The sequence below is a fragment of the Barbus barbus genome (genome assembly GCF_936440315.1).
Source record: "Barbus barbus genome assembly, chromosome: 41".
Taxonomy (NCBI): Eukaryota; Metazoa; Chordata; class Actinopteri; order Cypriniformes; family Cyprinidae; genus Barbus; species Barbus barbus.
Window position 1 is genome coordinate 22,535,860 of NC_136719.1, and position 13,750 is coordinate 22,549,609.

Here is a 13,750-nt window from a genome sequence, read left to right on the forward strand (position 1 = left end):
TGCGGCCCACGTATGCATCTCGCTAGGTTTTGGAAAAGAGCCCTATAGACTTCTGATGACCTCCCATATTCTTCAATTGTTCTTACATCAAACAGTTTATAATTACCACATCCTAATCTACATTTTGGATTTCATACATTACGTGGTCGATTTATGAATCTTCTTAAAAGCCCTAACAAATCAGTTTTAAGACATTTGTGAGGATATCTTCAGAAATTTTTCACATGAGGAACTTTTATATTTAAGAACATAAGACTTTGAGTCCAATTACAGAAATGCTTGTTTTTCCAAACATAGATTTTGAATGTTCTTCTTAAATTAGAGTAATTTTTTTCCTCCAAGGAGTAAGGTCAGAGTAAACTCACATCTGTTTCATATATTGTACACAATTAATTATCCAAAACAATGATTCAGTGTTTTTAATTTTAGCAGGTTCATTTTTAGTTTCATAATTGCTTGTTGACTAACTATAAACATTCTTTAATATAGGTTATGATAAAAAAATTATATTAGGAATACTTACACATCGTCCTTTATGACATTGCGTGTGACACTACACCCTGCCAGACATTAACATCTAAAAAGCTCTTGTTCTTTTTTAAGTTCAGAATCTATCTAGACTTTATAGAGATAATTTGAGTATCAAAGATGTGACAACTTGCCCCGGTGTCTCCTATACCATGCACGCACACACAGATGTTCGCTACAATAACGGAGACAATCAGAGCAGCTGGTGAGGTTGTAGGTTCAAACCCCATAGATGAACTATCCACTATTGTTCCTGAACCGCTTCATGAATCATGAACTACAACCATGTGCCTTTGATCTAGACAGTTAACCTCGGGTCCTTTTAACAGGACTCAATCTGTAAAAAGTGACCTGAAGATACTTAATAAGACTGGAGCGACTAATTAGTAAATGAGCAACCTACAGTGCGCTGCGAGTCCGTGCGCTCCGGTCACCGGTCACCAGTACGCGCGGCGCGGCTCCATCTGCCAGAGATTCAGCCGAAGCGAAAGCAAAAGATATATTTCCCAAATGTATCCACATGAAACGCGTCCAACCTGCACACATCAGCGAGCATCTGTCCTTTTCCTCAGCACATGTCTATGGACGCACCATAAATGCCTGTAGATATCCAGACATTCAGCGCATGTTTCCGCTTTAATAAGTTTGATTATGCATATAATATATAGATGCTTGTAGCCTATTACATGCAACCTGCCGCTTATTAAAAAGCACCAGATCTTACCTAAAGGAGGCTGATTTTAAATGACAGCTGGAGAGTCTTGTGTTGGTGTAGGTCTGAGACAGACACACGCACATCGAGGAGCGCGTACTGCTCTCTCTCTCTCTCACGCATCACTATACAGCGATGAGACCTGCGCGCGCACACTTCAAATAAAATTAAGCTTTTTTCTTACATTTCTGAGAGTATATAGGCATTTCCAGAACGCAGAACTTAATAGTTAAAATATATAGGAATGTCAAAAACATTACGTGAGGGATATTGTTGACTGTATTTAAAATGTATTAAGTGTAGCCTATATTCAGTCGTTCAAAATTGATAAATAAATAAATAAGTTTGCAATACTGGCCGCCTGGCCATACATTATTCTGCTTATTGCACGGCTACTAGCCATTTGAATTCATGTAGATAAAATATAGCTTTACAGAACGTATATTAGCTACAAAATAGCCTACATTTTATATCCTTTTTTAATTTTTTTTACTTTGTTTCTTTTTCATACAAATCAAAAATTATGTGCAGTGTGTCAAAAAGTAATACTTGAGTCCACATGCCATTATTCTAGTCAGAGGATAATAAGGTAAGAATAGCAGAAAAACAGAACAAAACACTATCACGGTAACACAAGACATGAAAATAATACACTAAATCGTATTAGAATACAACGTAGCTATAGGCTACTACACTGTTTTATTGGACATGTGGCATCAGAAATAACTTTTTAAATATAAAACTAATTTTCCACATAAATTATAAGGTATAGCCTCTACTTTCACCAACTTTGACCTGCTGGATGATAAAAACAATTCCACACTAGAGACCTGAATAATACAGAAGGGTGGACTTGGCCCACTAAGCAACCACCCCAAACACCTTAGCAACTGCATAACAATGCCCTGGCAACCACCTACAAATGCAGTGAGGGTACTGTAAAGCACCACTCACATGTTTTTGAGGAAATGTCTACTTACTCATCCACAATAAATGACCTGCATGCAACAGTGTTTTTTAACACAAAAACGCATTTATTCCAGTAGAAGAACAGAAATGGATAATAATCATTCGTCTTAATCTTGCTCTTTTTTTGAAGTTTTACTGCCTTGATATTTAAAGTCTATGAAATGCTTAGATTTACAAACACACACACAACTTAGTTTCTTTTATATACCACAGCAACATAAAATCACATTCTTATTATAATTACTGTTCCACAAATTACCTGCCTGTAATGTTCACTGAATCATTGTCAACAGTAATATAAACACAAGAAAAAACTTTCTTCTAAATCAAAAAAAAAAAAGAAAAAAAAATCTATTTACAGATGTAATGCAGCATAAATGTTTAATGTTTCACATGCATAATCTTAATGCTGCTCTGTTTTGGTGAGGTTTCATAGCCTTGAAGTTTACATTCTGTGATTAACACTCAGATTTACACAGGCTGTACCACCTTAACATAAAATCACATCCTAATTATCATTATCGTTCCACAATTAACCCATCCGTAATGCTCATTGAATGATTCTCAATAGCCTAATTTAAACATGAGAAAGTTTGTTATATTAGGAGATTTTATAGGGCCATAAATGTTTAATATTTTACTTGCATATTCTTGATGTTGCTCTTTTTCTGTTTAGCCAAAATTGAAGCGTAATTGCCTTTTAATTGCCCTGAAGTTTATAGTCTGTCAGAGGATATTGCTTGGGAGTTTCAGCACAGTATATCAAGAACTTTATGCGGAAAAGTTTCCAGCATCGCCTAATAATCTACTTGTAATCCTCTATATATACATAATGATGAATGTGTGCCATGTAAACTGTGACCTGGGTTCGTAAATGGGTTCCCACATGACCCACAATACATTGCTATCAGCTCATTTCCCTGCGAGTGTAATTTCAGCAGGGATTCAGCTCCAATCTGTTTATTTCTAATTTTACCGGATACATAGAATAACAATGACTGGGAGAATATTTGCCTCGCACGCAACCCCAATAACTGAGAAGATGAATGCTTGGCATAGTACTTTCATACCAAGTCTATGTGTGCGTTCATTACAATGCCCCAGTTTAGCTGCCTCCTCTCCTCTGCCGTTGATGGTATCTTATTGTTACCAGGTGGCTGCCAGTGACAGGAGCGTTGAAAAACTGCTGACAATAAGCCACGGCTCAAAGGAACACGCGAAAAAGGAGGACACGCGAGCAGTGTGGTTCATCCTCACGAAGGCGTAGGGGGTGAGGAAACCGTGTTAGAAGAGAAAGGAACGAGATCCCCGGGGAAACGTTGCAGAGAGTTCCTGTGCTTTAGGTGATGGTTCATAAACTACCATCATCCTCGAGGGCCTGGGGAGCCCAAGCTGAAATACTTCAGAAGTGCCAATAAATGAAAAAGTGATAATTAGAGGAAAGTTTGGCGAGCCGAGGGGTGTAATGGAGACCGATGGACCATGGGAAAGAAACCCCCTTGAGGAAGAAGTGAGGTCTCGTGTGAAAGATCTCTGTCATTCACACTGAGAGGGTTTGTGTGCCGTCGTACTAAACAGCTGTGGGAAATGAGCACTCATTGATTTCATGCATAAGGCACCCACGCATGTAAAAACACACACACACACTGAAGACTCAGTCACTACAACACAGCCATCCTAGCGTAACAAAGCCACGGGGAATAAAGCGTTCTTTTCCGTTCTAATTTAAGAATTTCTCTCCTTTAATGCCGTGTATTGCACACCATTGCACGCATCAAGTGATTATCTCTGCATCACGACACCAAAACCATTTTTCCCCAAGAATCCGAGAAGAGTTATTTGATCTGCTGGGAAGCACCATTCCCTTGAGCGCAGATGTGACAAAGAACATCCAGCGACACGAGATTTCAATGTAAAATAGGAAGAACAAGACTATGGACTTCAGTGTGTCTGGCGAACATGCTGTTACTTAAGCAAAATCCTGCAGGTGTGCAGTGTGAATATCATATTTTAGGATAGGCACAGATCTGTTTATTACTGTACTGCCTCCTGTAATTGAGATTAATGCAGTTCAGTGGACATAACAGGAAAGATGCCAACATTTTAATCCAATCCTCTGTGCCAGGTGTTGAGTTTTCAATAGCTGAGTAATAGAAAACTTCTGATTCTGCGTGCTACTACAACTGATGTGCTCTTAACCTACTTGCAACACATAAAAATAGATTCCTTTTCTAGTTGAATTAGTTGGTTATGTAGACAGATTTGCTGCTAATCCTCAAGGGACAAGCAGCTGTTTGCCTCCTTTTTTCTAATACTATTGTGCCCTCTAGTGACACTGTCTTGAAAATATAGCATAACACAAAATGGACGCATATGGTCATTAACAACAAGTCTCAGCATAATGTTACAATCCAGATTTGTGAAACTAGTTGATGTTACAAATGCTACGAATCATCCTTTATACAACTAAGTGCTGTAACTAAATCAATATCAATGAAAGTAACATTTTTTTTATATAAAAACATTAATGTAACTTCAAAAATGTCATCTAAAAACTATATGTGACCCTGGAGCACAAAACCAGGGTATATTTGTAGCAATAGCCAAAAATACATTGTATGGGTCAAAATTATTAGGATAAAATCATTAGGATATTAAGTAAAGATCATGTTCCATGAAGATATTTAGTAAATTTCCTACTGTAAATATATCAAAACTTAATTTTTGATTAGTAATATGCATTGCTAAGAACATCATTTGGACAACTTTAAAGGCGATTTTCTCAGTATTTCGATTTTTTTGCACCCTCAGATTCCAGATTTTATATATATATTAAATATTGTCCTATCCTAACAAACCATACATCAATGGAAAGCTTATTTATTCAGCTTTCAGATGATGTATGAATCCCAATTTCAAAAAAATTAACCCTTATGACTGGTTTTGTGGTCCAGGGTCACATATAACTAAACAAATGTGAGTCATTATATACCCCTGTACATTTCATAATGTGAAATATACCAAAATACATAGCCATGTCTTCAAATAACGTAATTTAATCTATCAGTAATGTAGTACAAAGATTCATAAAATGAATCTGTTAAGTGTATGTTGTTGGATAATATTTAAAATAATTTATAAATTTTTAAATAGGCCGATTTCTGACTCTTGTTTGAGTTGATGAACAATGGTAGTACTATAAAACTGGCAGGCCATGGTTTTGTTGGAATTTATTTATTTGTTTGTTCCGAAATAGGACTTGTTTTTTTTTTAAGCACCTAACAATAATGATGTGAAAATACTTAGATAATAAAACCTTTTATGCTGGTCTCAAGATTATGTATTTTTGAAGGTTCTGCGCAAGTTTCGCGCAGAGTGGAGCGCACGAACACACTTTAGCGGTCTCATCATCACAGAGGAGCCGTAAAAACATTATTGTGTTCATCTGTGTCGGGCGAACTCAGATCAATAACGTTACAGATCAATTTTAGTCAATAAACGAACAATGAGTGATCATCCGGTGAGTAGCAGATGAGCCAAATCTGATCGACGCTGAAAGAAAGAGGCGAAATTTCGACTATTTTGTCAGGTGAGTGAACTGAAAGACATTCAGACGAGACGCAGCAAAATCAACAAATATATGAAGATTTATTCAAGTAACCCAACTGATGATGAAAATATGTGATTTTAGATGTTTTTAGTTTATAAAAAGATCATTTGAAACGGGTTAATGGCTGTATTTTAATGTGAAATGAGGCTGTTTTTGCTGTGTTTTGGTCCGGGGTGTTGTCCTGGCTACAGGCCTCAGTCTGATCTATCAATGATCTGATCTCAACATCAGCACAAATCTCATTCATTAATTCAGATCATTTATTAATATGATACCTACAAGTGTGCATAGATAGATTTGTGTAATTCTTGTTCGAGTCGTTGAGGGATTTGGGCCTGTAATGCAATGCAAAACATTTAGTCAGTTTAACCGCTCAATGTAACCCAGTTTATTTAATCCAGATATGTTGCTATATTTATCATGACAATATATATATTTATGTATTAATGTTGTTTTATTAAAAAATACTTATTAGTCTATCTGACCTTTTTAGCTGTTGTAACATTTTAATTGTTTAATATTTTATTATTATTCTGTAGGTTTAAACCATTTAAAAACATTTTAGTGTAATGTTTGATAAATATGTACATATAACTGATTCTTTATGGCCAATATTTATTTAAACAGTTGAATATGAATGGCTTATTATTCATGTTATACTTACAAATACTACTTTTTCATTCTATATGATTATTTTTTATTTTTTTTGGTAAGTAGATGTAGCATTTTATTGATTTAAGTTTATGAATTTTAAATGAAAATCGTTAAATATTAATCTTTAATTGTATTATTTAAAAACTATTATTGTAAATTTGATGGTTCCAACCAGTCAGTCATTTTAGTTTAACCTTTGATAACTAATATAGCTGGAATTCATTTAAATGTTTCCATAAAAATATACTTTATTACTATTATTTATTATAACAGTGTGTTTAACCAAACCTAACATTAATGTCTCATATTCTAGTATATTCTGTACCAGCATCATAAAATGTCCCGTAAATGGTTTGGTTGTAAAGGATTTAGGTCATGATATATTTAGATTATTTCTGCATCTGATTTGGGACGGTTGCCGTTATGAGCATACACAGGTTGTCCTATCAAGCCAGACAGTTATGTTGGAGTCAGTTTTATAAATCTGTAATGGTAAACAAAGATTTGAGTTTAAATGAAGAAATCTTGTCAAGAGAACAACATAGTATAGTTCTTCCTCTCATTGGTTATGCTTCTGGTTTCATTGAATGTGCTTTCAAATATTAACAGCTCTTTTTATTTTATGTGTTGCACAAGACTTTGGTTTTATATTGACAGACAATACATGGCACTCTTTCTTATAAAAGTGGAGTTATACTTATCAGATGAGAGACTGGATATGCTAGAGCTTTAATCAAACAGAGCAACAATGAACACAGAGCTCAAGCTAGCACTGTTTACTCGTGACTTTTGTCGACTTGGGCAACATAGTTTAGTAAACAGTGCCCCGTTTGTTACATCTGCTTGCATACCGTTGACGTTAGTTTGTGTAGGCAGCACATTTCTCCAAACTTGTTTTTCCATGCATCTTTTCCTGTGAAATCATTTTATTTTTATTTTCTTGACAGCATGGCTAGTTGCGGCGAGGTTAATCTTTCCGTGGACTCCCTGACTTCAGGCAAGAAGGTGAGTGGGGGGTCTGTGACAGAGGGAAGTCCGTCCCCTTCGTCTCCTTTGCTGCCCATTCCGGAGTGTGCAATCTGCCTGCAGAGCTGCGTCCACCCCGTACGCCTGCCATGCCACCATATTTTCTGCTTCCTGTGCGTGAAAGGAGCTTCCTGGCATAGCAAACGCTGCGCCCTGTGTAGAGGGGAAGTGCCTGAGGATTTCCTGGAGCGTCCCACTTTGCTCTCGCCCGAGGAGCTGAAGGCTTCGGCGACAGGCGGACGCGGGACGGGAACTGGTGGCCACGCCTGGTACTACGAGGGGCGTAACGGATGGTGGCAGTATGACGAGCGGACAAGCCGAGAGCTAGAGAATGCGTTCAACAAGGGCAAGAAGAGTGCTGAGATGCTGATCGCCGGCTTCCTGTACGTGGCCGACTTGGAGAACATGGTGCAGTACAGGAGGAACGAACACGGCCGCAGGAGGAGGATGAAGAGGGATGTGGTGGACATCCCCAAGAAAGGTGTGGCCGGATTAAGACTCGATCCAGATCCCAATCCCAGTCCCGCATCGGGATCAGGAACTGTTCCAGTTGTAGTGCCCACAGTTGCGGATTTAAACGGAATGGTAGATGGCGCCACAGCGGAGCGAGAGAGTTCGGCGGATGGAGCGGACACTGGAGTCAGCGGAGGACGTCCTCAAGGCGTCTTTGCCTCTGCTCCCGTAAGGCCGCCAACTGTCTTGGGCGGTCACCTGACCAGTCCTGCTTCCTCTGGCGATAATCAGATTGTACAGGCTCTCTCCCAACTCAATATGAACCCCGCTGAGCAAGAAACGGAAGAGGAAGACGCGGACGCCGAAGACGATTCAGCCACTCCGGACGCCTCGGGGTACGAATCTGAGTCTGGCACGAGCGAGGATGAAGATGAGCAGGCTGGGGACGAAGATGAAGACGAGCACACAGAAGGCTCCCAGGGTAGGCATAGACTGCATCAGTTGGACAGACCGCCCCCTGGTGGTGGCCCGGCGCATAGCGGCGATCGCTCTGGGTGCCCCGACGGTCAGTGCACCGTTACGAAGGTCTGACCGCAGCACAACTACAGAACTCCTACCCAACTCCCACAACCGCTGGGTATTTCTAACCAATCTCTGAAATGCAAAAAATGAAACGAATGAACCATTCAAATCATTGAAACACGGTCTTGGATTAGGGTGGAGGCTTGGGGCGGATGGTTTTAGTGTAAGAATAGTGCTTGTCTTTTTTCTTTCAGTCTTAGAGGACTGTACCAGGGCTTTACTCTTTAATGGAAATTACAGGCAAAACTACAATAAACTTGCATTTATCATGCCTAGAATACTGTAAATTGGTCCAACCATTACACTTTAATTTGCATTCATGTAATTGAAAATAAATATTGTAAATAAAACAACTTTTCACCCTGAAATTAAAAGAAAAGGGTATAAAGTATATTTTGCACAAGCCAGTTTTAAGCCTTTTGTGACCATTAAGATTTTTGTTTTCATAACAATTACACACATTTCATGCTAAACTCTCGTTACTCTAATGGATTTGTTTTATTAGTTATTATTCTCAGTGCTGATTTTCATTTGATTCTTATTACTATGCTACAGAAATGTATCTAAAAGTTGTTTATTATTATTGCAGTAATGAGAATTTGCTTAATTGTGCACCATTTCACAATGCAAAAATCTTAATGATCTATATAGTACAGGCTTCACCTTTATGCATTTAAAAAAAAAAAAAAATCCTCTTTTGATTTTAGGGTGAAATATGACCCAAACATGTTCCTGTTTTCCAGTCATAAGATTTCATTACATCTAGAATGGCTCAACACCATTATCCATTGGTTATGGAGTCATACAGTAATAATGTGCTGTGGTGTAATGAAGCCATATCAGCTTTTACCCTGAGGCTTCTGCAATGCCATCAGAAAATATTTTTTTTAATAGTTTTAATAATGATAAAATTAAATTGCATCTCTTGGTAGGAAACCCATATACATTGTATCTTTACTAGTTTTATTGTTTAAATATCGCAATTGTGCTGTAGATCAAAATGCCTGACTTTATATTTTGCAAACAGTATTTTCATGGAAATGAAGAACATTTTGCTATGCACCACCTGGTACAGAGCCTTCTAGATCTGCAGCTAGTGGTAAGAAAGCTTTGGGGTTTTTGGTGAAATAACAAGCGTTAGATGCAAAACCAGCATAATTTCAAATGCAAAACTTAACGAGAAAATAATTTATTGTAGTTTTGCCAAGGATTCCTGTTTAACACGCTCTAGTCATTAGAAAACCTTACATTTACTACTTCTAGTGATTCATGATGTTTAAAACTCTTTAACGTCGTGTGTGTGTGCATTTGCGTTTATTTTAAGCAACTTGTCTTTATTCTTCTGTCTCATCTTGGTGTGCTTTATCTGTTTCTTGGATTTGCATGTGTTGCTGTGAGCGAGGATGGAACCCTGGACTATGGCGCTTTGAACTCTGGGAAAGGCGAGTTTTATCAGATATTGTAATTTGTAGTTGTAAAGTAGTCCGCAGAATGGTTTTCAAGCATAGGTATCCGATTTGAAATTTTAATGTTATTTTCAACTCTGCTAATTCTCATCTCCATTTGTTCAGGTTCTTTGTTGTCAACAAGGCAAAATGAAAACTAAAATCAAGAATAACTTCTTTTTGGTGTATTTTTGTTTTAACTGTGTCGTTTTGTTACCAGGTTTATCTGAGAAATAAAATGTTGTCTGTTACCTGTCTGAGATCAAACTGTCCTCATGTATATTTTTCAATTTAATGTTTACTTTACCTTACCTTAAAGAATGTTGATTATTTTGCGTTTTTCCACCTACTAATATTATGCATAGTCTAAACATGCTAAAACTGGAATTAGCCACCAAAGCCCAGTTTCAGAAATCAGGACTTCAAAGTTGTTTCATTCCAGCAGACAGTTGAAAGAACTGATTTGCAGATGAATACACTTTCTGAATACATTATGTTCTTAAGGTTTGAACCAGAGGTGCTATTAAAATATCTGTAGTTCTTATAGGAATAGTTCTTCCTGAATAGTGCTCACTGATTATTTTTTTTTTTAATGAACTAATTAAAATCTTGTGCACCCTGACTTCCAGAAACCGTTCAAAGCCAGCTGATTGAAGTTGAGGTGTTTTAGAAAGGTCTTGCCGTTTTTGTGTGCAATATGCAGATTATGCTTGAAACTAGTCCATCTACAATCTGTGCTGGGTAAAATTTACACAGACTTTAGATTCAGCTTTTATTATCATTGCAATCTGTGTCTTAAAATGAAAGGTATGGCCATAAACTTATGTGAAAAATATCTTGCTGTCACAAAGTAAGTGAATTTTGTTAAAGGAATAGTTCACTTAAAAATGAAAATTGCTTTAAATTTACCCTCAGATTATCCAAAATGTAGATGAGATTTTCTTCATTGGAACATATTTGAAATTTAGCATTACATCACTTGCTGACCAGTAGATCCTATGCAGTGAATGGTAACATACTAGTACATAATCTATAATAACGCTTCCTCCAGTGAAAAAGTACTGTCTTCTCACATCAGAATACACTGACACCATGGATTGTGATGTTTTTATCAGCTGTTTGGACTCCCATTCTAACGGCACCCATTCACTGCAGAGCATCCATTTGTGATAAAGTGATTTAATCCTTAAATTTCTCCAAGTCTGTTCCAGTGACGAAGTAAACTCTTCCACATCTTGGATAACCTGAGAGCAAAATTTTAATTTTGGGTCAACTATTCCTGTAAATTAGGTTACATGATGTTAACAGGAGTACAAGTTTCAGGCCGAACTCTGCAAATCAGCAGTGGTTTTACAGTTTTATTGTCCACTTTTGAAGAGATTTGATTTTTGGTAATTTTAGACTATTTTTGTTTGCTTTGGGGTGCTCTATGTGCTAGTTTGCTCCTAAAAAATTTTTAATACATGCATTTAAAAGTGAAATACTTATCGCTTATCCTCGATAGAGTCCAATTAGAATTTCTTTGGGTTTTCAAACTAGTTCAAATTTATGTAACTGACACAATAGGACATCATGCTATTTGTGTATGCATATGCATGACTGTCTGTACAGTATGGATAAATGGGATTGACAAATATAGTGACATAGAATATAGCCATGACCGTCTCAGTGATCAGTATTATGGCGAGGATTTTGTTCTAGTCTTCAGACATAGACTTCAGACTTCAACCTAGGCGTCTCCTTGGACAGCCCCCTGCGGCACTCCAGTAAACTCGTTAAACTCTGTCCGTGGTGACCCAAATGATACACCCTTCCTCTTGTCCGCCAGACAGACATCCGTCATTGCATCTCAATCCCACCACTACAGGGGGGATGGATTGATGGAGCTACAGAAGCATCTCGCTCCTTGAATGGCAAAGGGAATGTTTGTATAGTCGCTGTTCACCTTCATAGCTTCAACCAAACTTGGCAGCCTGATATTTTAGGACGAGCTTTGGGCCTTTATGGGCTTACTTTGGGGATCGAACATGTATTTATTATGCTTGTGGATGTGGGTGTGTATTTAAGGACATTGCCCTGTCTCTGGCTGACGGTATTTAGCGAACATGTTGGCTCAGTGTCTGAGATGATCTCATTCGGTAATGTCTGTGTAATCATTAATAACTTTCATATGACACCTCACTGTGCTGATGACATCTCGGCTCATTTTCTGCTGTGCTCTGGTCACGGCGCCGGCAAGAATGCATGGGTCATTCCCTCGGATCAGATCACAGTCTGCTTTTTACCAGTCAACGGTTTTACAGTCACGATATTCAGGGTTTGAGGCTGTTTATACACTTTAAAAAGTTGTAGGAACTGCTGGTAAATTTCACAAATAATTTCAAGAAACAGCAAGTAACACTGAATGCAACGTAAAACTGAAATGTTTTTTTTTTTTTTTTTGTAAAACAGTCTAATAATGTTTTATTTTCAACTTAAACTTACCAAAAAAAAAACCTAGCTATCAAACACTTTTAAAAAGTTTAGATGGCTGAAGTTCTTTCATCTTAAAGGTGTGTATTGTCACCAAACAGAATAATAATCACTGTTTTCAAACAGGTTTCCCCAGCAGTTTTTCTGACTGCCATTGGTTGGACAAACAGGTTATTCTTCCCTAAATTTGTAATATTGAGTGTTATAGTGTTGGGCTCATTTCGATGTTCAAAACTACAGACCCATGTGTTTTCCTTTGAGTTGATTTTTCGTAGTTTTCAGCATTTTGCTGCACATTTAAGCATGAATACTTTTACACAATTTTGTTTAATGTGTAAGGTCATCTGAATGGCCTAATCTCTCTCTCTCTCTCTCTCTCTCTTTTCTGGTCAAGAAAAGGTCATAAATAGTTCAAGCAAAAGCTGATTTATGCTTTTCGGTGGAATTATAGAATTTTGGGGCATAACCTTGATTTGTAGACCTCATCATATTTTGTAAGCTTATTGAATCTGTTTATGTTTTGACGTTGTAGTGTCTATAGGTGTTTTTTCTCTCTATTGATCTCCATATAAAAAATAGTTTGCATTTTTCTCCTCTCATTTTGTCATTATATAAACAAGAAAGAAAATAATTTGTGTATCACTCTACACTACTGTTCAAAATAAAATAATACTTTTTAGCATTTAATTCTTAATTTTGAACTTTTTTAGATGAGCTGTGTCAGCATTTAGTTTAGGTAGAAGATAATACAAATAATATTTAGCCAAAATATGAATTTGAGACAGTTTGCTACTGTAAGGGGGTTCTGGTTGCCTGTGCTGATATTACGCTGCTCTGAGGGACAGTATGGAGATCAGGTGATAATCTTCTCTCTGACAGCAGCTGTTGGTGGAGTTCACATTGCCAAGTCTCAGACTGACTGAGAGTGTGATTTTCTCACCCTCTTTGAGTTGCTCTATTCTTCGCCGGATTAATGGGTCATGTATGCATTCACGCTCAATAAATCTTTAGTCTTATATTAAATGTCTTGTGATGTTTAGTGCTGATGTGAAAAGTTTCATTACTACTGTATCTACTGTAAAGGGATAATCCACCTTAAAATAAAAATTGTCATTATTTACTCGCCTTCACATTGTTCCAAACCTATATGATTTTCTTTCTTCTCTTGAGCACTAGAGAAGATAATTTGAAGAATGTGTGGGTAGCCAAACAGTTTTTGCTCCCTTATTACTACCGTGGGGGGGTGCTATGGAAGTCAATGGGCACCAGAAAGTGTTTGGATAACGACCTTCTTCAAAA

General features: G+C 37.3%; 1 protein-coding gene across 2 annotated transcripts; it reads left to right on the forward strand.

Moving 5' to 3' along the window:
• Nucleotides 1-5,581: 5,581 nt before the first annotated feature.
• LOC306860175 (E3 ubiquitin-protein ligase rnf146-like) lies at nt 5,582-13,130 on the forward strand. 2 transcript variants are annotated; one of them, XR_013783366.1, is made up of 3 exons: nt 5,582-5,798; nt 7,421-9,976; nt 10,106-10,243. XR_013783366.1 is itself a non-coding variant. In XM_079401739.1 (2 exons), the coding sequence occupies exon 2, from the start codon at nt 7,422-7,424 to the stop codon at nt 8,541-8,543; it is 1,122 nt and encodes a 373-aa protein (XP_079257865.1). In that variant the 5' UTR covers nt 5,582-5,798; nt 7,421; the 3' UTR covers nt 8,544-13,130. The 2 variants fall into 2 exon arrangements, 1 of the variants encoding a protein (XP_079257865.1); XM_079401739.1 differs by having other exon boundaries at nt 7,421-13,130.
• Nucleotides 13,131-13,750: the final 620 nt, after the last annotated feature.